Genomic DNA, 27,194 nt, shown 5'->3' on the forward strand with positions numbered 1-27,194 from the left:
GGACTTTCAAATAATGTTTAAATCCAAAACAAGCTAAAAAAGGCACATACGGTCAATTAGGTAACTTTACATACCTCTTTTCTTATAGCGGGCATATCGGGGTCGGTAGCCATGAAGTTGGTGTAACATCTTTGCATGTCGTCTCGCCACAAGAAATTGTACTGAGAAAGGCGATGGATATATTGACGCACGCTCGCCTTTAAACCTGTCAATAGCCGAAAAATTATGTTTGCATTCAGGATTTGGGAATGCAAATCATGTGTTTAATTCCGATTCTAGGCTATGTAAGCCATACAATGCACAGTTATTTAACCAAAATCGGATATACATAAAACTTTTCTGTGCCAAGCAACTCGAAAATATATGTTTTTTAAACAATTCTTTAAAAACACTTGTGCAAGTTTGGTTTACTGAACTAGTTGAAAGTCTTTGTTAGTTGTAAAGTGGAAATCGATTCTAGCGGTTAAAAACCGACCCGGATAAAATTACATTGATGAGAAAGTAAATTGAAAAGTGACCAAACTTCGTTGTTGTGTCACAATCGCATTATTTCAAAAGATACTTATTATCACTTCTTCGTCACACGAACCTTTTGTTGCCGAAGCGAGTGCTGCCCGATGATTAGCGACGACCTCATCCATCAAGATACTGGACTCGAAACTGCGATTTTTGTAGGACCCTCCCCACCAGACAAGCCCTGGAAAGAACAAAACAATAAAAATGCTTTAGGAATACTGGAAAATTCGCACACAAAATTTCTGCTTTCGAAATAAGCGATTTATTGTGTTTTTAGCATTGACCGAACACAAACCTTTGGTTGCCATAGTGATTGACTCCACCATCTCGTCGACGGTTTGCTGAACCTCCGAGAGAGGAGGATCGAGAACAATATCAGGGATTCGGAATCTGGTGAAAAGATAAATAGTGACACAAAACCTTTTCGAATGTTAAGCGAACAACTTCGGTTTACAGACATGCAAAATTCGACCCAAGCATTCGTCCTAGTGTTTATAAAGTGATGGATGGGGACACAGGTATTTCGTGGATGTTCATCAGATTAATTTTAGGCTCACATACAAATGTTTCGTGGATACGTTATTGTCATACCAGCAGAAACACATTGGATATAACCGTTACCACTTATAATTCAAGAACGGAAAATCTCGGCATCAAGAATATATGCCGTAAAGTAAGACTCTAAATTATTTACAAGGAAAATTATTAGCTGCGTACTTGATTTTGACGTAGAACTTAAGGCTCCCTTCTTGGTTAGTGTCGACAGACGAATCTTCCCACCAGGAGGCGGTAGAGATGAATGAGAGTGACGAATCGGTTCGCACTACATCAGAGCTGGTGCGAAAGAAACATTAGATAACAACGTATTTCAGCAACGAATACAAGCAATTGTGGTGTATTCGACATCAGATAGACTTTATTGCGTGAGTCTAAACAAGCTCCAAATTTTTTTAGACGTTGACGATACTTTGAAGCGAAACCTATTTCTTTTCTGGAAAGCCGACAAAATATAAGGGGTAAATCGCCACAGCTATTGCAATAAAATAGGGAATCAATTCCAGAATCAATTGACAAGACCGGTGCATTCTCGCTTTTTTGTATTATTTAGTGCCCCAATGACCGACTATTTGGGTTGTCATGCAATACCAGGTCAAAAAACGACCATAATATCCATGTGTGATATGTATACCAAGGGTCAAGCGGTACAAGTCCAATCCTTAAGTGTAGTTCCTCTTTTGCTAAGGTACCAATACACAGTTCTCCTAGTTACGTTTTTGCTTTCACGGATAACAGCGTTTTTTTATTATTTACCTGGACAGGGAGCTTCCTGGCCTCGAGTAATTGTAATCCACGTGTTGCTCCCCCAACTTTACTTCCATCGCTGTTGTGAGTGACGCAAGTGACTGAGATACGCTGTGTAGGACGCTCTTGTAAGTTAGCTTGCTGTAGTGGTCTGTAAAAAGAAACGCAGCTTAAAATGACAACGCTTCGATAACATACTAATTTAGTCGACAAACAGACGACTGAAGTGCTATGTTGAGAATACGTACGCTCGTAAAGCAAAATACTTGATCAAGTAATACCAAAGAATCTAAATAAGGGTTGAAAACTGCTGAAACTTTCTATGCAATTTATCTCGCATTTCTCACAGATCAGGCAAACAACGCTATGGAAATTTTCAAGGGTGGATTTAAACCCAAACTGAATTAGATATTATTAGTTATATCGTTATTACTCACCCAATATCTTTTCCACGAATTCTTCCTCAGCTTGAAATAACTGCTTAGACGACTCCGTGCTGCCTCCAGTGGACGTCGATCCGCTTCCCGCTCTTGCGTTCCTGCGCCCCTTCTTTACATTGGAACCCTTCGCCGCGGTGACTGTATAACAGGAAATACTGGTTAGAATAATAATAATGGTGCTTTTGCTTTTGTGTATCAGTAAATAGCACCTGTAATTGTACTGTGACTTGTGCATTAAAGTTCATGTGTACAGCGTGTGTCCTCTTAATATGGTGCCAATGTCATTTCAAAGGTAAGGTAATACACGTCTGCTTGCTGGCCATTAGTGCAACACGGAATTTAATATGACCATAATGCACTTGCCACGTGGAAACTGTAGTAACATTTTATAACTACTATATGCACTCACATTAGACACTTCAAGCGTTTATATACGTTGCAATTCAAATCATATAAGAAGCACATTAATGGGTAATTCCGTAAAATAATACAACGTATGTTTGGAATTATATCAATTTCAAAGCAAAACCTAACGTTAGGTTACGTACAATGCTCTGCACTGTTTACTCTGCTGCTGGAGAGGATCATAATGATGTCTTGGATCGCTCCTTCGATCAGCGAAACACTCTCTTGTAGCTGTAGCCCTCTCTCCGAAACACACCTGTTCATTTCCTAAAGCAAAACGGCTTGTGAACTTTACCGGCAATTTTGTCAAACATTTTTTGAAGAACATGTTTTTTTGCGCAGGGGTGTTGAACAATGTTATAAATATAACAACCTTTACTTACCACCATCATAATTTTAAATCTAAAGGTTGAACATTATGTTCATTCAAATCTTTTACAATTATTGATATATTAAAAGGATTTATTTCAAAATATTGACCAGCAAATACAGCATAAGATGCTGCCAATTTACGATATTTCTGTGCAACTGAGAAGCATCATAGAATGACATATAACCTTCTTGACACTAAAGAATTTATTTTGACGAATTTTTTTCTATATGTACTCTATACCTGAAGCAATGCAGATATTTCCCACGTCCTCCCGAGAATAAAATCGTCATCAAATAACATCAAGTCGTGGATAGAGTTGATTTCTTGGTCTATCTTTTTCTCCACGACCTCGCTTACCTTGGTCACGATTCCTTGCAGACGTTGGGTGCTCGACCTGGCGCAGAAATTTAACCACGATTGTTAAAAATTGTCGGACACAACATCGATAATTTTTTTTGTGGGCGTTATCGTAAAATATAAAATGTACTATATTTTTATTAATCGCAGAAGACAATTAAACTTTAGCCAAAATCCTCCGAAAAAGTAAGGAGAAACACAACACAGTAAAGCAAACCTGCAACTGGCTGCGATCCCAGCACGGCAGACGGTAATTTTCCGCCAGATCACTTGGTTGCCTGACTTGGTAACCGTTATGGTTTTATCGGTGCCAATGCAATTTTTTGCATATTTATTGTCTATGCGCACATTTATTGTGCATACAAGTATTTTTGTGCAAAAGAACATTGAATTGAATTTTTTTCAACGGCATTTTAGCAGGACCAAAAAACTACAACAATGAAAGATTGTAAACCATTGCGTGTATTTATATTCAATTACCTTGCTTTGTGAAGGAACGCGTCGATGTTCATGCTGTCCCAAGTAATCGTGCTCAAACCGACCTGCAGGCATTTTACTACCGAGTCTGTGTGGGGCTTAAACAATGACACGAACGCCGCAGGAATCCCGCTCCGAACCTAAAACGCAAAAATTAATCCCCACATGTTACTAAAAACCAAACGATTTGGTTTTATTTGTTTATTTTGTACTGCGCTAAAGGCTCTGAGCTTAGGCCAGTTACAATTAAAAAGTATGTGCTATGACCTAAAATCGTACGAATGAAATCACGTTATAACGTTTGTACTTTCAATTGTCTTTTAGTAAAATGTCTTTCTAAGAATACTACATGTTTTTGCAGAAAGTGTTAAAAATTCTTAAAACATAGAAAAACTGTCTTGTTCCTTAAAAACACACCAAAAAAACTGTCTTGTTCCTTAAAAACACAAAAAAAACTGTCTTGTTCCTTAAAAACACACAAAAAAACTGTCTTGTTTCTTAAAAACACACAAAAAACTGTCTTGTTCCTTAAAAACACTGCCTTGTACCATTTTGTATTCCTGCAAACATTGCTCGAGGTGTATTAGATACTGCTTGAACTGCTTCTCCTTGCTCAAAATCGCCTTCGCCGCCTCCGGGATGTCCAGCTTCAACCGCAGCATCCACTTCGCTTCGTGGATCTGTCTGGGAATCTGAGGATCCACATTTACCACCAATTCTCCTCTTTCCTGACGCAGAAGAGGAGCCTGGTGGAGAATGAAAAAATATGTTGAAATTGAAGAAGGGGAAACTATTGATTAAATGGGACAAGTGCAGTTACTGAGACAGGAAGTTACAGTGGCAGTCATATGTATGTGGTTTTCATTTCGAATATGATTGAACAAATTAGTCTTCATCATAGGATACTGTACTTAGTAGTCTAAATATATTAATTTTAAAAAATATTTTTCCTAAATCCTGAACATTTACAACTGCATATTCTCAAAACACCACTAAATCGTTAAAAACAAAAAAAAGCAGCATCTATGTTTTGAATTCAACACGAACAAACATCTCAACGTAAATAGTCCATGGTATTACAAACAGCGCACTAGTCACTACTAAAATGTATTGTAATGACGTAATGTATTACCCTCATTCCGTTCATAACGTGGTCAACCGATTTGCACCACTGCTGATACCAGAGTGTTTCGAAGGTGACAAGAGCCGTCGCCAACCGGTTGTAGAACTTCACAGTGCGATGATATTCTTTGTTTTGCGTCAACGATTTATTCTCGTGGAATGCCTGCAAAATTGAAATTGAAAATCAACTACTTATATGCGCCCACGTGGCAATGACAGTATTTTACCAAGAAAATCAATTTACCTTCATCGGTTCCTCAATGTGCGACAGGAGTTGACGTGACCAGTAGATGGCGCCGGCAGCTGGTGGTGCGTCACGTGGTACGATGGGGTCGTGCTTGTTTTTTTCGTACATCTGAATGTAAGCAATGAAACGGAATATGATTTTTTGAACGTGTTGTTATGTAAAAGCGTTAACAAACCTCCTGAATCGATTCCAATTCTTTGGCGTAGGTGGCGTATACCGCGCTGTAATGCTCACTAATAATGTCCTTAAGGTTATACCGTTGACTCACGGCGTTAAACCTACAGGGAAAAAAACAATAGTTTTTTTTACAGAAGGTTTTCAGATGTAGGAACTGGTCTGAAAATTGTTGCTTACTTTGACAAAACTTGGAGTCCTTGTCTGGTTTTCATCCGTTTGGAGAAAATCGCTTCGAGATAAACGAGGATGAGTTGATCGAGGTTTTGGGACAGGGTTGCGAAATAATGGAACGCGTCTTCGAACCTAAAATCACGCAAATAACAGATCAATAAATGATCTCCTGACATATGTAAAAATATTTTCAATAATTTATTTGGTTAAGTTTCAGTTAGCGTTAAAAACAATTTTGCGTTGTTAATTTAAAACAATATAACAGACTTGTCTTTCTGCCGTCGCTGAAGGTCCAACAGCATCGACGAATTGATTTTTGATCCCATGGACCTCACCATAGAAGAAACGTTATCTGCGATTACAGAAGAAATGCTCGGGCCTTCCTCGCCGCTGCTGTACAATTGCCCTATTCGAAACAGTGGATAGAATTTTAGTAACAAATTTACCATTATGTCGGTCACCTTTCTTCATTTTAGTAATCACGAACGACTTTTTATCTATTTAGGAGCGGTTTATGCTACCTTCACGAGAAAGCAATGTTGGTGGGGTCCTTTGTAAAAATAAATATGTATATATCACTTTACGCTAAAATAACTTGGTTGCGTTTGAACCTTGATTAAAGTTTGCACAAGTAGACAGCACTGTTTTTTTTTACATAAATGAATGGTAAAATTATTGGGATATTTACAAAATAGTGAGGTGTATAACAAAAATATCTTATCCGTATATTAACGTACACATACAATGCGTAAATAACTCATTTATTTAATCAGCAAAACTTGATTTTAAATTACTTAGAAAGGCGGCGGCATTGTACTGGGACTGGGAGGGAGATGCAGATCCGCCCGACACGTTCGATACATTGTCGTCATCTGAATCACTATCCGGTAACCTAAAGGACTTCTGCTGAATTCCTTAACATAAAGCAACAAGCATTTAAAACTCGTTTAACTTGTGAAACTGCAACAGGAATCTGCGTATTTCAATATTATATGCTTAACAAATCCGCAAACAGCATTTGCAGTGAATTTTTTTACTGTCGAAAAATTATCATTGATTGACTTTAAACCTCGTTTTTTTATGAATGGTTTCGTTGAAAAAAAAATACCAACCTGAACTTAAATCATCGTCAAGCTCCTCGTCTTCTTCAGGCACTGTAACCATTCCCTGCTGTCCTCTCTGAGAGGGAAGAAACGTCAGTGAAGTCCAATATAATTATTTTAACGTTACCAGGAAATACAACCAATCGAGCTTAAAAATAATTTGCTCTTTACGATATTTCCATTTCGTTTACTTCAGCCCCTCTAATCAAATACCATTGAAAGATTATGTTTAAAAATGTGTATTTAACGCGAAACAACTTATTTGCAATCTGGAGATCCTCAATGTAGTAAGCGTTACATAACAACGCTAGGTTACCAAACTGAACAAGTGTGTAGTAAACTTACATTGTGATAGGTGTAGGTTTGAGCTTTCTGAACAAACTCCACTTCCTGAGGGGAGGACGCTCGGTCTACGTAGAAACAAAATTATACAAACTTAGTCGTGTTCAGTTACGGGTATTCCCCTACAATTAACGGTGTTTTTAATGTATGTTTTTGTGTATGTGAACAGATCAAAAACCGTCACAGACTGTTACACAATCTTCCATATAAACCCACTGGCAACAGAGACATCGTCCTGCGCGGATTCGGTAGGTGGTTGGGCGAGTGGAATTTCCTCTGGTCTGGGACGCGGCAAGCCTGCAGCTTCTTTGGCTGAAACGCACAGTGTTTTTTTTCAAAACGCCCATATTGAAATCATCAACGCATCCAAACGAGTTACCTAGTTTATTAAATTGCCTTAGTGACGACACAATGTCAAGCAACTGTCTCATCCGTCCGCAAATCAAATCAAGGTTGGCGAGAATTGTTTCCTCGTCAAACAGGGGAATCCCGTAACTGAAACTCCCGTAGTCTTTTCCATCTGTTTTCAAATGTAAACAACATGAAGCTAGCGGTTTGTTACTAAGGCACTTCGCTAACGTAATATCGCTACACTATAAGTTGTAAGAAAAAACATTAATGGGGATGTGAGGACTTAATCCAAATAACTTCGGCCGAACACGAATATGGACACCGAATCCTAATTTCAATTTAACGAACGCGTTTGCAATTGTGCGTTGCTGTGAAAATTTATGCTGCGAAAATGGTACAGCATTATTTTGATGACAAAATTAATTAAACGAGTGTTAAATGGTTTTATTCTCATTACATGTACGTATCATACTTAGTTGGAACTGGGAACTCCCTATAGTTCTATAATAATTTTGACATTATACTTGGTGTTTAGACGTAATAAGGCGGAACAAACCTATCAAAGTATCAAAACCCCAACTGGGTTGTGTTGTTGCACTGATCATACTTCTATATAGTGCCAATACAAAATGCTAATATTATTAAATAACTAACATATTCCTCAAACGTAGCCCTGTTGTGAATGCAATTGCAAACAACTTTTACCTGATCCTGACACCACAGAACCGGTTGCGGCGAACTTTGTTTTCTTCGCGACTTTCGATCGGCTAGTCGACATATCAAGCGAGCTCACAGACTGGTTCAAACTGTGCGGGGCTGTGGTTGTCGAACCCAAACCGTCTCGAAGGGATTTCACTTGCTCACGAAAGAAGGCTTGCAACGCTAGGCACGCTCTTAGTCTGCGGACATGTTTGAAATGTGAACAATTACAAAGAATGCTGGACCTAACAAGAAAGTGTTTAAAATTTCTCCTAGCAAGTAACTTAGCACTAAATTGCAAAATATTAGAACAGAAAAGCAAAAATGCTTCCAGCCAAAAGAGTTTACGCAAAATCGGCGGACATGTTTTAATCAAATAACATACCCATCAATACAAATTCGTAATATAAAATTTATGTCCTTTTACATGACAATATTCCAACAGCGCACACGCCAATAAAACCAATCAAACGTTGTCAGTTTTCCAAACCGCTACATTTTCTACAACTTAATTTCCTTTTGAGACAAACAAACCTCCCAGTAAGCGTCTTGTCGTCGTCGTGTATTATTTCCTTTTTCTTGCTTCCCTTCTTTGAGACTTTAAAGGACGGAGGAGGCAAATCTTCCTGGTCGATTTCTTCGCGAATAATCTTCCATAAATCCCCATCACGCGAGAAGATCTCAGATGTGTAATCCCGACACATAGTGGCCAGCTGGTTGCCAATCTGCAATACAAAACGTTGATTGGCGGTTTCCATGCCAATAGTGTTACCAAAAAAACTACAGGAAAACAACAACTCATAATTCTGAGAATAAAAAGACTGCCCCAAACTGTTATTAACACTGTCATGTTTAAAAAATGCTTCGGCAAGAATTTGGTGTAGCTCGCGTCATTCAAACTGATGATGGCATAAGTTCTTGCCGAAACGTTTTAAACATGACAATGTTAATAACAGTATGGGGCAGTCTTTTTATTCTCACAACAACTCAGATCTAAAAAAAATGGCTACCTACAAAAAATAAGTCTGAAGCTATTGTAATTGAAGACACTGCAATGAAAACGTCACAGCAAATTCACAATCACAAGCAGTCGTTAGTACGCAAACAATTAATGTGTTACCACTAACGGCATTACCTTCATGCATAGCAGCCCTAGATAACCAGTCCTTGCATAAAACTTGGAGATAGAATCCATTTGTCGGATGGCACCAATCAGTGTGGGCATTATAATGTTGATGGCAGACACTGGGTTTATTTCATGATGTAGTTGTTCGAGGTGACGTCGCAAAGCCTCAAGATACTTCACTTTGTCTTTGGTCTCGTTTTGCGCGTCAGTGATCCTTTGATTAAACAGTAAAAATGTGTGATATGAGATGTTCATGTAAATTTTCCGACTGAAAATGGCATTTGTAAAATGTACAAAGAATCATTTCAAGCCCCATAGTATTTGAAAAAAAAGATCAATCCGACAATGGGTCCGAAAAAACGCATTACAAAACAATGAATGCAAAACTAAGTCTGCAACAGCAGTGAGTCTCTCAGCTAATCATTGATTCATTTTCCACAGTATATTACATGGTCATCAGTTTTAAAAGACCTCAAAACAATGACATACGAAGTATCCACGGTTCTCCATGCTCTCAAAGTCCGCGACTTGACCTGAATGAGGATCCCAATCACATTTTTGCACTCCTTGCTCTTTAGTTGTTCTGTGATTCCAGCCAGAACCCTCTGCCTCCTTTTCCATCTTTCAAATTCAGTGAGTGGCCCAGAATGAATGTCAAGCAGTCTGGAAAATGTGTTAAATCTTCAAACAAATCCAGCATTGGCTTTTTTTAATGTGCGTGTACAGATACAGGTCATTTTTCACAATGTTTAACATCAAAAGTTTTTAACTGAATGTTACTTTTGTATAGATATTTTTCTCTAGACTCAACTTTGGTCACTTGTTTTGTTTTATTTTAGGATTATTCAGTGGAAGTTGTGAGAACACTTTGTAAAAATATGGAAACTAGGGTTCAAAGATGTCAGTTTTCTGTTAAATCTAAGAAAGCGTTATTGTTTTTCTACCAGTTCCTAAATCCTAATCAAGGTTGATACAAACTACATAGAACAAACTAAATACCATAACAGGCTGAGCAAATACATAACATTACTGATACCTATACCAACACCAACAAGTGATTCAACTATATATTCAGTTAAAATATTAAACTTTGCTTGAACACAGTGTGAAAAAAATTATCCATTTTTCGGGCATAAAGAACTTATTCTGTACCCTACCTGTCATCCGCTCCTTCAGATAAAACCCCTTCGATGGTCTGCATCCATTCGTGCAACACTTCTTCATATGACTGAATGACAGCCGGGTCAAACTGGCTGCTTATGCGATGCTGTGAGAAATCACGACTGACCAGCTGAGTTGGAAGACGAAGAATCTGATGATGTAATTGTCAAACACATTAATATAGTATACCTTATTTGCAGTTTTACTCTTAAATTGCAATCACCGGCAATTTGATACATGTAGTGATAACCAGCAAGAATAACCACAATTTACTTTATATTAGAAACAGTAATATTAACTGACAAGATTGTTGTGAGTAACACCATTGCTACACTGATGAGACCTATTAGGTCAGAATGATGGCAGCTCATTATAAAAAGGTATATTAGCAGTACAAACACACTACCTGTTGGTTTATTGCTCCGCTTTTGCTTGTTGCATTCACTAACACATTAACGTACTTCTCAACAGAGTGAACGAATTGTTGTTTATGTTCTTCAGAGCAGCGCCCCCAATCTTCCTGACCCTTCACCATCGGAAGAAATACCTTTGATGCAATTGTACTATTATAATAATGGAATTTGCATTTACTCTATAAGAAACAATATATGCAGTGAAAACTATTGCACTAAGGTTTAAACAGATTTTTGTTATAAGTTATAAACATACATCAGGCCAAAAATTTAAATTTCTATTATGTGCAGCTGTTCCAATGACACTTTATTAAAAGTTATGAAGATGTAAGTGTTGACATACCTGAGAAAGCACAGTAGAAAGCTGGTGAAGAGGATTGTTTTTTATTTCGCCACAGAAAATTTGTTTGTGCATTTGTGATTGGTCGATTTCGCGAGCAGTGGAAGGACGGAGAAGGTAAACACAAACAAGCTCATTTAATGCAATGCCCTATAAAACAATCATTTCATAGGCAAAAAAATTGAGATTTTCTTTTTAATATAAATCAAAACAGTTACATCAACATGAGCAAAACAGTAAATGTCTCCTGTAAAATGAAAACCATGAAACATCATTTTTGGTGAGTGTATTTGATGGAGCATAAATTGTAATTGCCTTCAAGTGAACACCAAAACTTGTGCCATTTCTTTAATTTGCATTTAATTTAGCATTAATTAATTTATATGTGAAGAAAATGAAAAAAGGGATCTGTGTTTGGTACCTTTAAATTAACAAGACTTGACACCATGGTAAGATCATCAGAGAACCATGACCGACCTTCCGGCCGTTTGCCATAAACAAACAACTTGCTCAATCCATCGGCTGCTAGAAATTGACTTAACAACTCAAAGTTGCCTGCATCCAAGAGAAAATGTTCCAGTGCAGTTGGACTGAAAAACAAGATTAATGATCCACAGCCTAATTGATATATTGTTGGTTGGGCTATGTGGATTATTAGGATTTAGTGCAAAAAGCAGTATGGATTAATGGATAGGCTGTTAAAATAAAATGTTTATATACAAATATTTTTCACCGACAATATTGCCAAAAATTTACTGCACAACACCGATTAAAGGTCACCAACAAACACACTTTCCAACCAAAAACGAACAAAATTCGAAACAATTAGGCTATAGAACCAGTATTGACAATTGGCGCGATTAATTGGGGCTTACCTGTCGGTTTCATCAACCTGAAAGGTCTCTTGTATTTTGGTGGCTATCCACCAGTGACGTTCGTCCATTCTTTCTTAGATTTGCAGCATAGCCTCAAAAATATCAAAAACACTTGTTGCACGCTGCTGCTCGAGCGTCAGTTGGGTAGTCATGGGAACAATAGCGCGATCTGGTGTGCATCTGTACTTATTCAGATTTTGGATTGTCACAAAATATCGGCAAAACTAATTACTAAGGGAAAATATGAGATTAGATGGATTACACTCAGATCCGATCATAATGCACTCTGCATAAGTTATAGTTTTGTGAAAATAAACTAAACAATTTTCTCTTTTTATTTCTATATCTTTGTAAAAAAATTACTACAGATTTCAAAATTTTGGCAATATTCTACTGCAAACTATACTTTAATAAATAAATGGGAGGTACAAATATCATATGTTTGCATAGGATATGAAATTGATCAGATTAGCAGTTATTTCTATAGTTTATCGGTGATTCCCCATGTTTACGCAAATTGTACTTTAACGAAATATTTGGAAGTCCGTTCATGACTAAAGATATAAAAATACATAAAACAGTAGGAATGCAACGAAAGTTCGGTTTGCCGAATTTATTCGGCCGAAACTAAGGTCTTTATAATTAATCAGTTTCGGCCGAATATTTTTCCAATTTCTGCAGAAACCGAAACTTTTTTACTGCATTCAACGACAATAAAAGTTTAGTATAGATCATTGTTCATCCTATACGATTGTGTTCGTTTTATTTGTTTGTTGTCACTGAAATGATGAAAATCAATTTGAGCAGTTGGTACAGCAGTCGAGGTTATTCTTCAAGTGCCAATAAAAAGCTGTATGGTATAGGATGAGATCCAATCCAGCACGTGTTTTGTTTAAATATATTACGTTTAAAGAGATGGATACTAAAATTAGTTTCGGTTTATTCGGTTTTTGCCGAACAAAAAAAATGCTGTTTCGGTGCATCACTATAAAAAAGGTTAAATGTTGGTCGAATGAATGGTAAAGAACTATGAAACCACGATGAAACTGTTTACACACTTTTGTGTTTAAGTTCATGTGAGAATTTTTTGTCGGTTGTGTGCGTTTAAGTGGTAAATTCGCGTATGATGCATTTGTGTATTTTTCTTTCCAGTGCGCATAAAATTAGTTTTCAGTCTAGTAAAAAGTGTGTCAATCATGGATGACGACCCAGACGTTTTACGAGAAGTGCCTGACGCTTTGCAAAGGCTTGTTCGGTAAATACTATATCTACTTTACCTATTCATGATTCCTTTTCAACAATAGGCCTGACGTCACTATGCTGCAGGTAAAGATTGACTGAAAGTGCATTGGTTTAAATTATCAAACTTAGTTGTTACTTGTACACATTTTTCCTGCAAATGGATTTACCACTGTGCTACACATGTTTTATTAAGAAAACATTTAAGTCAATGCATTTTCAGTGAATTTGTACTCGAAGCATTGTGACATCAGACCAATTGATGACGTGAAGTTGGAACCTGAATATCCTTGATAGTTGGTATGTACTAAGACCTTGATGTTTTACATACAGATGCACAGTTCGAGGTTTCTATGGCATTGAACATGCACTGACTATAGATGTTCTGGTTAGAAATGCATGTGTTAAAGAAGAAGACATTCAGGTATGTGAGTGAAATTCAAAAAATGATTTAACTGTACAATAACTTTTAACACAGTAATGCAAAATTATAACTCTACTTAACAAACTAGATTTCAAATAACCAGAGTTCTGAGTGATATTTGAATGACAGTGTTATTTTTAAGGAGTTGCTGAAGTTTGATAAGAAGCAACTAAGAAGTGTGATTAATCAACTCAAGAATGATAAATTCCTCAAATCAAGGGCCTATGTAGAAACCCAGGTAAGAAAATATCAGTTTAATCCATAATGTTTGAGAAAAATTTTATATAAATGTGCAATCATTATATTTTCAGGATGATGGCAAAGTTACAAGACATTATTATTACTACATCAATTACAGAAGCATTGCCAATGTGATTAAATACAAGGTTAGGTCAAGTCAAGCAAAATGTTACCTGAATAAACTCGTAAGTGATTGTGAATCATTTTTCAACAGCTACATCATATGCACAAGCGTATTGAAACAATGGAACGCGACACAACCAACCGACCTTCCTTCAAATGCCCAACTTGCCACAACACCTATAGCGACCTTGAGATTAACCAACTTGTTGACCCTATGTTTGGTAATATGAATATAGAACTGCAGTTTCAGGCAACTCATTTTAGTCTATGGTGTTTGCTATACAATGTCCAACATGTTTTAACAAATTCACCACACCATTGTCACTTAATAAAGCAGAACTTCTCCACTCATTTAGGGCTGTGGAACACTGGGCCTAATTTAATAAACTCTGTCGACACCAAGAGACCACAACATTACTCGTGAAAAAATCAGCAGCAAAAATAATATTGTTTGGGAAAATTTAGTAGCCTTCCACATGTGAAACCTGGTGTAAACAAATATAGGATTATGATGCAATAAGACCACAATTCTTTGGATATGGAATACTAGTCTTTTTTAGGAAACTTTAATTGCTTCTTAAAATTGTATCTGTCAGATTTGTATATTTTCAGCATCAACAAAACAACGTGCCATATGGATGTGGTTTTATCATAGCAACCATCTAGATGCCTTTTAATTTTGTTGGAAGTTATGTTGTAAATGTGAACAAACCATGTGTATTTTATAAACAGGGACTTTAAACTGCACATTCTGCAGAACTGAAGTTGTTGAAGATAAGGAAGCACATCAAGAACAAGAACTAAGGGTGTCACAGGTAAGGGCTCAAAGAAATCGAGTTGGAAAGTTCATTTTGGAAATGGTTTGTCAAATATGATAAATTAATGTCTTGTTTCTTTCTTTCAACCAATTTTTTTGCTTGAGCCTCAATTAAAAATTACATGGATGTTTTGCTTGAATTCTTTTTCTAGGCAAAATTTAATGAGCAAATGGAGCCTGTGTACAAACTTCTGCGTGAAGTGGAAAATATCACCTTGTCCGAAGATGTCCTCGAACCTAAACCCACCCACATACCTCACTTACATCCAAAGTAAGTTTTTTTTATTGTGGTTTATCGTAACAAACAACATGCACATTCTGTTTAGTGGAAGTATATAACTGTTCAATGCGAAAGTGTTCCGTAAACAGTAAAACGAAAAAATTTTTTTTGTTATTCCAGTGGTCCTAGAGTAAGTAAAGGCGGCAAGTCTAAAGATGGCGACCACTGGTCGACCGGGAGGGCCGCTGTGGATTTTGGTCATGAACAGGAGGTGGTGATTAACATGGGCGAGAAAAAGGAGGAGCATGTGGTAAAAGAGGTGAGATCAATTAAATGCTTCTCATTTTTAGGACTTGCTTTATAGCTGTAGAGGGATCTAGCCCTCGGTTAGGCATTGTTTATTTATCTGCGACAGCAAATTATTTTAGTTCGGGAATATAATGAAGCAACAAACCTCGGATTTACGTCAGCAGATTTTGTTGTGAAAATTCGATTTCCTTATCTAAGTTGCCTTAAGCATCGTCAGGTTCTTATTCAATAGAATAATAAGAAACTGACGATGCTTATGGCAGTTTAGATAAGCGAAATCAAATTTTCACAATAAAATCTGCTGACGTAATTCCAAGGCTTGCTGCTTCTCATTTTAGCGATACGCTGCAAAGCAATTTTGCTCAAAATACTAACTTACGGAGTAAAACTTTCCTTCAGGTTCCATTGTGGTTGTCTGAAAGTACGGTTACAAGTGCGGTGACGTCATCAAAAGAAGGCCTAATGTCTCCTGAGAAAACGGGCCCGTCCGACCACAAGCTTAACGACGAAGTCATGCAGGTTTGTGACGTCATATTAACGTCTTGAAGCCAATCTTTCTGTTATTGTATGCGTGTTGGTGACTGATTACAAAGTAACTATTTGATCCCTTAATTTCCGTCAGACGCTTCTAGTACAAGAAGGGTCCTCCCAACCTTCTCGAAAGCCACACCACGCTCATCCATCCCACAGGGCCGCCGGAGGAGCGGAAAGCGAAGGTTCGGACGACGAGTTTGAAGACGTCGACGACGAAGCAATGGTGACGGTTGCTGGGCAACCATACACCTACGAAGAGGTGGAAGAACGTGGCAATGAACTTATCAGCCTTATGACGCCTCAGGAAAAACAGCAGTACATTGAAATTGGACAAAGGCGATATGAGGACATGCATGACTGAATAAGCGCTTAATACTGATTGGTTGCTACTCACACATGAAAGAAATGGATTTTCCTGGTTGGAGTCGAGCGGTCCGTGTCATAGCTGTTTTGCACTGGAAGATTTTGCCTTGCTTTTACTTTCGTCCGGTATAAACAAACATTTGAATATGTTTTTTTTGCGTGTGTTAATTAGAGAAGTTACATCGCATCTTTTGTTACTACCAGGGTAATAGGAATTTACCCCCGCTAAGGTCACATGTTCCACCAAATAACCACTAAAAACTGCACTGATGAGACCTTGTAGGTCTAGAGTTAGACAGTGGCCATCTGTATGCAGCTTATACACAATTCATATTATTGACTCCACTTTGCTTATTATATTTATAATTATCGATTGAAACCGGTTTGCACAGGATTTGTAATATGAGCTGAACGTGACGTCGAGTTGGCATATTGCGCAATACTGACAAGGGTACACAAAAAAGAACCATTGCCATCAGCACTTTTCACAAAATATGCGCATTATGTAAAATAGAATCAGGTTAGGGTTTAATAATGACCTGGAAAATGCTTTTTGTGCATTTGTTGAAATTTTAAGTCCAAATGATACAAAAAGGCTTCATAGTGTAGACGTATAGCTTAAAAATTGTGCAGAATCAATAGAATATTGTTTTAGTGTTTAAAAAGGAAGTTATTTGCTCAAATATCTGATTTACGGCATATATGTTTTTCAGGATTTTATTCAACAAATTAAAAGTTTGTTTGTTAACTTGACTGATGTCAAACAACACTACGATGACTGAGCAAACCACTGAAGTTCGAGACAAACTTAACATCGTCATCGAATGGCTGATTGCAGGATCCTTGCTTGTGATTCTATCGTATCTTTCCTTGGCTTCTTTTATCTACCAAATATACACCAGACAAAATTGTTTAAAGTTGAACAACCGTCTTTGCACCGCATCGTGCATACTTCTTTTGGCCGCGGTTTTCCCCATGAGCCTGATTCTGACTTTAAGGCCCATGAGCGACACTCTTTGCACATGGCTCGCAAACACTGCAATTATTTGCATCGCAACCTCAGTTTATGTCATTTATCTATCTCTTTTAGTTCGACTTAATACAACGTACACTAACGTTAGATCGGCAGCGACGTGGGTCAAAAGGGCAAAGGTTTGCAGCAGAATCATTTTCTGGGGACTGACTCTGTTCCTTCTCATCCAAATCATTGGAACTCTTCTGTCTCGATCTATATTTGTACAAAAAGACCTGTGTGTGACGGATGATAATGTTATGGTACTTGGGATTGTCTTTACTGCGGGGATGTATATTTTCCAGTTTGGGTTGGTCATTCTTCTTTTTCTGCCATTAATCAAATACTTTGGACATTTGAGTGGGATCGACGAAGTTTACAAGCGTTGTGTACGTTTTGCTACGTTTTGTTTTGTACTTGACATTTGTAAAGTTATGGTATTGCTATATCTAAAGCCTAAAGTTGCGGAATGGGATTGGTTGTCGGAAGCGGTTTTCGCAGGCATTATTCAACTTTGTACAGTGGGAAACATTCTGACTCTGCTCTTTTCGTTTCCGGATTACAAGAAACGTCTTTTTCCCTTTGCAATGATCGAATTCAAAAGCAGATCGAAGGTCGCCTGCATTACGTCTGATGCAAGTCAAAGAGATGTTGCCACGAAACCAAACGATACAGCCAACCGTCAGAATGTGGAATTGAGTGAGTTGAATGTTAATCAAATCTCTCAAAACAGTCAACAAAACTTTTCCGCCAACTCGTAATTCTGAAGAAAGTGAAATGGACAAACATGGCAGAAAACAATACATCTAATATGCTTAGTGATTGATGTATTTTTAGGAATTATGAAAACACTTTTGTTTTATTGGCATTGTATACGTTGCAAAATGTTGTCATAATTGTACTTTTTGGAAACTAAGGCGTGAAAATAAAAATGTTGTGTATATTAGCAGTCCAATTATGTCATGTTAAAGTAATAATTAGCAAGCTTAGCATACATTAAACAAGAGGTACAAGCTAATTGAGTTGAACAGAGTGAGCAGAATAATTTAAACGCAATATCACGTTGCATTTCACAGACCAGATGTGTACCCAATGAAATTACTTTTATCCTGACGATTGCTATTGTGATTATAGAATGTTACCTTACGAGTACGATATCAGGTTCGATCTTTCTATAATTGTATTCGTGTTGACGTTGAAGCCATGGTGATGGTTACTGGGCAACCATACACATAGGAAGAGATGGAAGAGTATGGCAATGAATTTGTTCTCAGGAAGAACAGCAGTACATTGAAATTGGACAAAGGCGATAGGAGGACATGCATGACTGAATAAGCGCTTAATGCTGATTGGTTGTTGCTCACACGTGATAGAAATGGACTTTCCTGGTTGGAGTCAAGCGGTCCGTGTCATGGCTGTTTTGCCTTGCTTTTAATTTCGTCCGGAATAAACATACGTTTGAATGTGCTTATGGCGTGTGTTTATTTAATTATGTGAGAAAAGTTACATCGCATATTTTGTTACCAGAGTAATAGGGTTCTACCCTTGCCATGGCCACAGGATACACCAAATAACCACCAAAAATCAAAGAAGCCTTTGTGTTTTTGTGCAAAGAAGCCGATACAAGCGACATGAAAAGCACAACACAGCAATAAACATAAATGAAGCGGAATCCTTTGAATACCGCGATACACCAGTGCCGCCAGTGCCCAGAGTGAAGGCCTGTATATAATGGCTATATGGCTGCAACCGACAATCCGCAAGTTGTTTCGAAGTGAGACCAGTGCTTTAGGATTCCTGCTGTTTGTGGTTCTGCTTTTGTTAACACCATGTTAGTCACAGCTAAAGAGGCACTGAGGGTATTTGTGTACTGCGGTATTTACAGAGCATGGGCCAGTGCAAGTAAATATGACAATGCAAATGAAACAAACTCTTAATTACATGCAATGACTTGTTCTAATCTGCTCAAGCAGTCATCCAGGTTTGCAGTGAGATCCTTCGGTATTGTGGACCGAACTTTAAGTGCTTTTTCGCACTGAACTTTGCTTGCAGCGGCACGATCAGATTCATTCCCGCTCAACACTGCCCTCGCGTGGTTGTAACAAGCCCATGGGAACCACCTAAATGCGTCGGCTGAGCTTTTAATCGCCGCGGGCTGCATAGCTTCTTCAAAGGAATCCAATGCTCTCACATATTGCTTTGTTGAAGCCCAGTACTTTCCACACCAAACCATACACTCGATTGAACGGCCCCATTCCACGTTGGCGTTGGATTCGTCATGTAGTTCCTGACAAATATCGTCTGCCTTATGCGCTTGGGCATCATCTATTGCATGGAGAGCCACGAGCCTGGTGTTTATGCGAACAATGGCGCATTTGTGTTTTATGGCGTCAAATTTTTCCGCATCCACGCGCATTGAAATTCCATGTTCGTAAAACAACGTGTCGTATGAATCTTTGATCAAGAGTTTCTCTTCGACAAATCTCTTAGATTCCATGAGAATGTCGCGTCTTTGAGTGCAGTTAAAATTTTTGAGACCTTTCATCCTCAAATGGGCGGAAGCACCAGCAGTGAGGTGCAAAAATAAAGGTGATATTTTGAATTTTTCACGAACTTTTTCACATATTGTGAAAGAGATTGTTGAAAACCAAAGAAATCTTGTTCTTCTCTCGGATGTAATCTTGCCGTCGTGGTGGAACAGCAAACCACTCATCGTGTGCAATATCGATGCAACTCTTTCAGCCAGATAAGTTTCGTGAAGTTTTTCTTCACAGAGGAAAAGCGACGATTCCTTCCTGCGAATCTTTCGAAGTTCCTTTGCCTCAACTGGGACTTGGTTTTTGACATATTTGTTCAAGTAGGAGACAACGTTTGTGTTCGATTGAGGGTGTAAGACAACGGAAATGAATGTTTCAATATCGAAGTGGGTGCCAAACAAGCATTTTCCGGCGTTTGCTAGTCTCTCGACTATAAGACTTGCCCTTTCTTTTGCAATTTCAGTAGAATCTGTTGGTTTGATTACATCATCAATGGTTATAATGTCAGGAGTGGAACTTGACACAACGCTAAGCCATGCTTCTAGCGCATTAATTAAGTTGATCTCAGCATCTGAAACTTCGTCGTCTGGATTTTGCATAAAGCCAAGCATCACACCAATTACTTCGTGAAGGTGGGCGCGACACAACTGGAATAATATGTCGGGTTGTTGTGGCACTTTTCGGTTAAGAACGGACAGTATATGAGGCATTGTTCCCTTCATAAACATGGCGTCCTCTTTTTTTCTGAGATCCTTTCTTACAACACTGGCTAAGGCTATTGTTGCCAAGCGATCAGCGTTTTCAAAATCCGTCTTTTGTCCCAACCGCACAGCCGTGAAAATCACTTCGTGAAAAGTCAATGTTGTTTTGTCGTCGGAAGTTTTGCACATGCCGTAGTTCTCATACGTTGTTATGAAATCTTTCGACTCCTCCGTATTGAGTAAAGCGCACTTGTCAACGTTGCTGTCGTTGGTTCTCATGTAGTGCATAACTCTGCTTACGAATATTCTAGGAATGTTTCCGTGATGGTATAAAGAAATGCAACGCACGGCATTCCATCTTCTCATTACCATTTCGCTTTCTCTGTTACTTGGCCGTAGCAAAAACAGGATAGATTCATACAAGTGCCTTAGACGTGGATTGATGTCTTTAAGTTTTTCAGTTTCCTTCTCAAAAATAGTTTTAAGAAGTGACTCATTTTCACGCGCTCCAAATATACTTGATAACTGTCTGGTTGTGTAGCTTTCACTGCCAACAAACCCAACGGAGATCCATTTATTCTTGCAATCACCTGAATTGCTGCCTCTTTTTCATCTTGATCAGCAGATGCCTGCAATCCAAGAAAGCGCAGGCCTTCGTCGATCTCAAAGCCTCGGATTTCTTGGACAGAAAAGCGGTCAGACTCGTTGACACAACATGTGTTTTTGGAATGCGAAGTTACATAAACGTGAAGTTTGACATTTCGCTCTCCGACTTCGCTCACAAAAGATAAGAAATTATTTAGCATTTCTCTATCATCTGTCTTGGGATCTTCAATGATAATTAGAATTGGAAACTCACACGTTGCCAGTATACTAACGAACTGCTGACATCTGCTGTCCATAAGCCCCTCTAAGGCAGTATCAATGATACTTTCGTAAACTAGCAACAAAAAGTTTTCTACCATAGACTCCAACAGCTTTTTCAATTGTACCTTAATGTCGTGTTTCTTATCACTACATTCGATGTGCATTTTGCTACAGGGCCATCTGAGCCATAAGGAAATTCCCTGCCCAACTTCTGAACTATTTCGGACTTTCCCGAACCTGGCATCCCCTGTAGGTGAAGCACCGAAATTGTCCTTTCTTTTTGCTGCTGCTTGGCATGGGAATAAGATGTACTTTCGATGAACTTAGACGTTACTCGGCCCACGTTATCGACTGACGTTGCTTTAGATACCCTCGGAGTGGAACCTATAAAGTGCAATAATAATATTGGACTTTCGTTTTACCGCAGAATATGTTGCCCACATCTAGTCGACGTAACTTTTTAGCGAAAAAAATTTTCCTCATTGTTTTTTCTCACATTTTTGCAAAAGCTATACGGTGACCATATCAGTTTAAAATTATTAGTCAACAAAATATAATTTTTTATGTACGTCCAACCTGCAGAAGCAGAAAAATCAGTTGCAGCACTGTTAGATGGATGAATTAGTTGTGAAGGAACCGTACATTGTATAGGAACCGCTGGTGTCTGGGAGAGGACAGGTAATGTTGGTTGTGTGCTGTGTGGTCGGGTTTGTTCACAAGCTGATATTGAGTGAGGTGATTGCCATGAACAATGAGGCTGTTGGGGTACTTGTTGAACAATTAGTTGCCGGTGTTGATGAACATGTATTTCAACAGGTGCGTTATACACTGGTCCCGTTGTGTGAATATTTGTATCTCCAAAGTTAGGTGCTTGCTCACCAGCTGAGGGTAAAACCTGAGCAGGATAAAAAGTTTGTGTACAAATATAAACAGGTCTCATTAATTCCTCATTAATATCAGCAGTTTTTAGAAATAAAAAAAATTCTTACCACTTCAAAATGTCTCTCTTCAAGAGGCCCTGATGTAGGGCGATGTTCAATATCACTGACACCCCGGGTTAAACTTCCTTGTGCGAAATTTCCAAGTTCATGAGTAAAGTTTGGATGGGGTACAACTCCACCCTGACTCTGGGTTTGACTTGGTTGTGTTGCTACATAGCCTAAATTTGCTTGGGGTACATCTGCATTCAGTCCATGTGCTAAACTTGGCTGATGAGATACAACATTTGCAAGCTCTGGAGATAAATTTGGATGTGGTTCAACTTCACCCAGTACTGTTGAATTGGATTGAGATGCCACGGCTACGTTATCCAGGTCTTGGGATAAACTTGACTCTCCAACATCATTTTGTAGTCGTGTTTCTTCGTCACTGACGTTATGCAAACCTTTAGCCGAACCAACGGGCCGTTCAATATCATCCAGGCCATCAGAGGACTGTGCCGTCTTTAATCGTTTAACAACACTTGCGTTAGGTTTTAAATGTTTCTTACCCATTTTCGCAGCTAGGGCGATGTAGTTCGCCAAGTTTTTGCAGCAATGATGTAAGACTTTGCCTAAATTTTTATTCTACAGTAAACAAAAAGTAAATGCTGTAATCGCCAGTTAAAGCTTCATTTACATAATGTCTGTCTCAGTACATTTGCAAGTCCTTTGTCATTGTACACATTCGATCCTATACATAACGGTTCACATGCCTGAACTAAGCTCTGTTTGCATCATATTCTCATTAGCTTTCTGGTTATAAAATATACAACTACTCCTGATCTATACAGCTAGCAATACAGAACTATAGGCATTGAAAGAGAATTGCAACCAAGAATTTTTCACGGAAGTTCTATGCAAACATTCTGGACAGTGTATGAATCAACGCAGAAATTCAAAGAATAAATGCACCAGCACATACAAATACTGGATCTACAACAAAGTCAATATTGTTGTATTTAAATACAATAATATTGACTTTGTTGGGTAGAGTCAGTTACAAATACAATCTTCGTCTGGTTGCAATCAGTCGCAGCCTCGAGAGGGTTTGCCCATGGCTACTGATGAGTTACTAAACCAATAATCAAGCTGAACACCCAGCACTCATTCACCACTGCATTAGAAGGGCGTTATATGCTGTCATACGTTTCTATTATTGTATGTCTCTTAATGCGTAGGTAATTTATTTATCACAACATATTTGTTCAATGACAAAAGCTGTACACTGAACCTCTAAATCAACTGTTCAAGCAAGCATTTAAGCTTACTTTGTCAAAGGCCCTGAAGTGTGGAATGAAGCGTTCCGGTTCATGCTCATTCGTCTGTGGTTGACTCAACCAAGTGAAGCCAAATAATTATGGTACAATGGCTTTTGGTGGCGTTCATAAATGAAGGATAAATTAACCGGAATGCTATCAGAATACAAAATGTATGCTAAGAGAACATACTATAGTGTAGCTCCATCAGACAATAGGCACAATATAGGAAAAAATTAACAATATAAGAAGTTATTTTTTTAACCACAATTAAAATCAACGGTAGTCAGCACTTTCTCTGCAGCATCGTCACATAGCAAACATGTGTTTGAATGAATGTTGCTTTCTGCCTTAACAAATGTGGTCAGTTTAGCTATTCGTAAGATTGTCCAAATAAAACTATGATTCCAAAACTTTACCAAATCTTTCCGGCTATACAGAGAAACTATTACCGACCGCTTGTACATTTCCCTTTACTGTACGACCGCAGGTATTTACATGGGTCAAATATCAGTTCACCTGAACGACATGGGATAGGATACGCTTGTCTGCGGAACACAAAAGTGTTTTGCTATCGTAGAGGTATTGTTCTTCGTATGCTAGTGACCGTGTTCATTAGTTCCCCATTTCCAACCCTCTAACAGCAGGGGTATCCTATTTTAAGTCATGTACCAGCATATTATCTGCTGGAACGTAGTTTACCCTCATTATTCTATATTACAAAACAAGACTTGCATAGTGTGAGGAAAATAAAAAAGATTTATTGATGCCGACAAACACAACATTCGTCACCCTCTTACGTCAGTGTTTCCCAATCGGTGGTATGCGACGACATTCCACGTGGTACGCGAGCACCTTTCCGTAATTTGCGCATGCAATTCGAATTAAACAAATTGTAAGTGATCTCAAAATGTTTGTTACTTCATCCCCTAGGTTACTTTGTAACACTCAACTAGGTGGTACGCGTCGAAATTGTTTTACCTCCAAGTGGTACGCAACCACAAAAAGGTTGGGAATCACTGTCTTATGTCATTTGCTTCACATCAATGCTTTAAATCGAGCATTCGCCCTGCACTACACAACAAACAAATTTCTTTTTTGAGCTGCATATAGATGACAACTGTTTCGATCTTTAGTTCTCATTAGTGCAGCTCAGTGTGACTATGGACAATCTTTCGTGGTTGGTTATTGCTTCACCCTTTTATTAAACCAAGATTGCGTCACAAGATGATCGCTCCAAACATCAGAATGTTTATGCCAAAGAAAAGCATTGGTGTTGGTGTGGTTTCCTTGCAACCAAAATAAAAGAAACAATTCAGATGCAGAATGAAGGTTCAGGTCCAATGCAGTTTCGTGTTTGTGACTCACTTGCCGTTTTATTCTTTTCCAGCTTTGGAGCGATAAAATGAAATGCAGCTACAAACGAAGCCTACAAAATATCGTTTTAACAGATATACAAAAACTGAGGACAAGAGTTTTGTGCTTGAGGGTGCATATTATTTCTTACTGTGTCAATATGTTCCGCCGTATATGCAGCAATTATATAATCAGTTAATATTTAGGAGTTTATGTAAACCGTAGTTCAACACAGAATAGGTGCAAAACCACATTTACTTAGGGAAAGAAGTAGCATTCCGTAAATTACAAATGTCATGGTTATTCTATAAATCCGCAAATCACCAACCAACGAATCAAATATTTATGATTTAGTTTCAAGTAGGCAACATGCACAACCTCATTATTTGCAAAAATGTTCGAGGACATCAGACTAGGTGTAATCCGCCACATCTGCTGAGTGGAGTTAAAATACGGTCATCGAACAGGCATTCAAACTAAGTACCCTCAACAGGCATCTCGTTGAAATTGTGACGTTTTCGACGAATTCAATTGCGACCTTTGTGATACGAATCTGCAGCACCAAAAATCTTTGGATGTTGTCGAGGTTTTTCAGCCTCGATTGATCGGTGTTTCTGATTTGAAAGATACTAATTCTGGACATTGCCATGAAGTTTTGCCAGTTAATTTCTGCTTCATTTGGGACCACCACAGAACAGTTTAGGCATTCGAAACTTTATTGCGGTTGTCGAGCAATACCTCACTATATACGTCAAAATCACTTCGTACAGCTGGACGTCGAAAAACTCCAGCATTCCGATACCACAAGTCAATCGACACCTATCGCACAGATTGTGGTACAAATATTAGAGTGTTACGGGACGTGGCAAAAATGGAAAAATACTGTGTCTTGCGAAAATTAATATAGTTCAAGGGTAATCGAAGTTAAAATTGTATGCGAAAAATCGGCAAAAGAAAATAGATAATACAGTGCGTTGTAACTACGAATACAATCAAAGATAACAAACCAAAGCAAAGGTGTTTTTTTTACGTGGTTTAGTGGATGCACAGTCGAGTTGCTGCGTGCTTTTGTCTTCACACGCACAAGTGCAGAAAAGTCACTTTTACACAAATGAGTTGTCGAAAATAAAAGAGGATTAGATACTGTGTATATATATAAAAAGAGTAAAGAACAAATTTCGCGAATCATCACTGCTCTAATTTACACGAACCATCACTGCTCTAAACATCGACAAATAGAGTACTGATTGGTCGCTAGACAGGTATTCTGAAAATTTCCGCCGCCTGACCTACCTTTCACGCCCCGCTGAGGGGCGCGCCCCCATTTTAAGATACCCTGGTTTAGAATCAAGGCAATAAGATTCCTTTTCAACCAAGGTTACCTGGAATATACCACAAAAAGGGTATTGACTTATTGGGTCGATGCAAGTGAACGAAGCATTTTGAGAAAAACTGTCGATCGAGTTAGTGGATAATGTTTTCCAGCCGGCTCACACATTGGTCCAGTTTAGCAACAAGTTCCTTGGGGATCGATGCACGCAGTTTGAGTGCGTTTTGGCAGTGATCTTTACTTATAGCTGCACGACCAGTGGCATTTCCTCTCAACACTGCCCTCGCGTGGTTGTAACAAGCCCAGGGGTACCACCTAAATGCGTCCGCTGAACTTTTAATTGTCGCTTGTTGCATGATCTCTTCAAAGGAATCCAAAGCTTTCACGAACTGCTTTTTCGAAGCCCAGTACTTTCCACACCAAACCATACACTCGATTGAACGGCCCCATTCCAGGTTGGCGTTGGCTTCGTCATGTAGTTCCTGACAAATTTCGTCTGCCTTATGCGCTTGGGCATCATCTATTGCATCGAGAGCCATTAGCTTCGTGTTGATGCGTAAGATGGCGCACTTGTGTTTAAGCGAGTCGATTTTGTCTGTGTCCACGCGCATTGAAATTCCATGTTCGTAAAACAACGTGTCGTATGAATCTTTGTTCAAGAGTTTCTCTTCGACAAATCTCTTAGATTCCAGAAGAATGTCGCGTCTTTGAGTGCAGTTAAAATTTTTGAGGCCTTTCAACCGCAAATGGACCGAACCACCAGCAATTAAGCGCAAAAATAATGGTGATATTTGGAATTTGTCACGAACTTTTTCACATATTGTGAAAGAGATTGTTGAAAACCAAAGAAATCTTGTTCTTCTCTCCGATGTAATCTTACCGTCGTGGT

The 27,194-nt window shown here is 38.4% G+C and overlaps 3 protein-coding genes across 3 annotated transcripts in view; 1 reads left to right on the top strand and 2 right to left on the bottom strand.

Annotated features, from left to right (window-relative positions):
• Positions 1–12,137, bottom strand: part of LOC145895393 (dynein axonemal heavy chain 5-like) — a 46,270-nt gene extending 34,133 nt beyond the window's left edge. Inside the window, exons 1-29 of the mRNA XM_082984198.1 lie at positions 11,998–12,137; positions 11,544–11,712; positions 11,126–11,272; positions 10,776–10,916; positions 10,366–10,520; positions 9,698–9,871; positions 9,218–9,422; positions 8,617–8,807; positions 8,089–8,282; positions 7,412–7,552; positions 7,249–7,344; positions 7,036–7,100; positions 6,700–6,766; positions 6,382–6,501; positions 5,855–5,993; positions 5,594–5,719; positions 5,415–5,517; positions 5,237–5,347; positions 5,003–5,155; positions 4,419–4,616; positions 3,874–4,010; positions 3,277–3,430; positions 2,807–2,930; positions 2,256–2,396; positions 1,828–1,969; positions 1,234–1,350; positions 812–906; positions 590–697; positions 75–205 (exon numbers count right to left, since the gene is read on the bottom strand). Coding sequence (XP_082840324.1) covers positions 75–205; positions 590–697; positions 812–906; positions 1,234–1,350; positions 1,828–1,969; positions 2,256–2,396; positions 2,807–2,930; positions 3,277–3,430; positions 3,874–4,010; positions 4,419–4,616; positions 5,003–5,155; positions 5,237–5,347; positions 5,415–5,517; positions 5,594–5,719; positions 5,855–5,993; positions 6,382–6,501; positions 6,700–6,766; positions 7,036–7,100; positions 7,249–7,344; positions 7,412–7,552; positions 8,089–8,282; positions 8,617–8,807; positions 9,218–9,422; positions 9,698–9,871; positions 10,366–10,520; positions 10,776–10,916; positions 11,126–11,272; positions 11,544–11,712; positions 11,998–12,065 — 3,912 coding nt within the window. The 5' untranslated portion in view covers positions 12,066–12,137. The remainder of the gene's footprint in view (positions 1–74; positions 206–589; positions 698–811; positions 907–1,233; positions 1,351–1,827; positions 1,970–2,255; positions 2,397–2,806; positions 2,931–3,276; positions 3,431–3,873; positions 4,011–4,418; positions 4,617–5,002; positions 5,156–5,236; positions 5,348–5,414; positions 5,518–5,593; positions 5,720–5,854; positions 5,994–6,381; positions 6,502–6,699; positions 6,767–7,035; positions 7,101–7,248; positions 7,345–7,411; positions 7,553–8,088; positions 8,283–8,616; positions 8,808–9,217; positions 9,423–9,697; positions 9,872–10,365; positions 10,521–10,775; positions 10,917–11,125; positions 11,273–11,543; positions 11,713–11,997) is intronic.
• A 1,016-nt stretch (positions 12,138–13,153) lies between these two features.
• Positions 13,154–16,501, top strand: LOC145894316 (general transcription factor IIE subunit 1-like). Its single transcript, XM_082982862.1, has 10 exons — positions 13,154–13,252; positions 13,570–13,660; positions 13,803–13,898; positions 13,972–14,046; positions 14,115–14,244; positions 14,756–14,838; positions 14,993–15,111; positions 15,241–15,379; positions 15,769–15,888; positions 15,992–16,501. Exons 1-10 carry the CDS (start codon positions 13,194–13,196, stop codon positions 16,262–16,264), a joined length of 1,185 nt encoding a protein of 394 aa, XP_082838988.1. The 5' UTR covers positions 13,154–13,193; the 3' UTR covers positions 16,265–16,501.
• A 4,992-nt stretch (positions 16,502–21,493) lies between these two features.
• Positions 21,494–22,898, bottom strand: LOC145894830 (uncharacterized). Its single transcript, XM_082983480.1, has 3 exons — positions 22,373–22,898; positions 21,960–22,278; positions 21,494–21,767 (listed from the first exon to the last, which is right to left on the bottom strand). The coding sequence occupies exons 1-3, from the start codon at positions 22,874–22,876 to the stop codon at positions 21,499–21,501; spliced, it is 1,092 nt and encodes a 363-aa protein (XP_082839606.1). The 5' UTR covers positions 22,877–22,898; the 3' UTR covers positions 21,494–21,498.
• Positions 22,899–27,194: the final 4,296 nt, after the last annotated feature.

Source organism: Ascidia mentula, chromosome 3, assembly GCF_947561715.1.
Source record: "Ascidia mentula chromosome 3, kaAscMent1.1, whole genome shotgun sequence".
Lineage (NCBI taxonomy): Eukaryota > Metazoa > Chordata > Ascidiacea > Phlebobranchia > Ascidiidae > Ascidia > Ascidia mentula.

Bases quoted from the DNA above. Each gene is read 5' to 3' on its own strand.
- LOC145894316 (XM_082982862.1), top strand. From the start codon at position 13,194: ATGGATGACGACCCAGACGTTTTACGAGAAGTGCCTGACGCTTTGCAA. The intron at 13,661-13,802 runs GTATGTGAGTGA...GTTATTTTTAAG, and splicing joins TTAAAGAAGAAGACATTCAG to GAGTTGCTGAAGTTTGATAA. The intron at 14,047-14,114 runs GTTAGGTCAAGT...ATTTTTCAACAG, and splicing joins CCAATGTGATTAAATACAAG to CTACATCATATGCACAAGCG.
- LOC145894830 (XM_082983480.1), bottom strand. From the start codon at position 22,876: ATGGGTAAGAAACATTTAAAACCTAACGCAAGTGTTGTTAAACGATTA. The intron at 22,279-22,372 runs GTAAGAATTTTT...TATCCTGCTCAG, and splicing joins AAGAGAGACATTTTGAAGTG to GTTTTACCCTCAGCTGGTGA. The intron at 21,768-21,959 runs GTTGGACGTACA...TGCACTTTATAG, and splicing joins TGATTTTTCTGCTTCTGCAG to GTTCCACTCCGAGGGTATCT.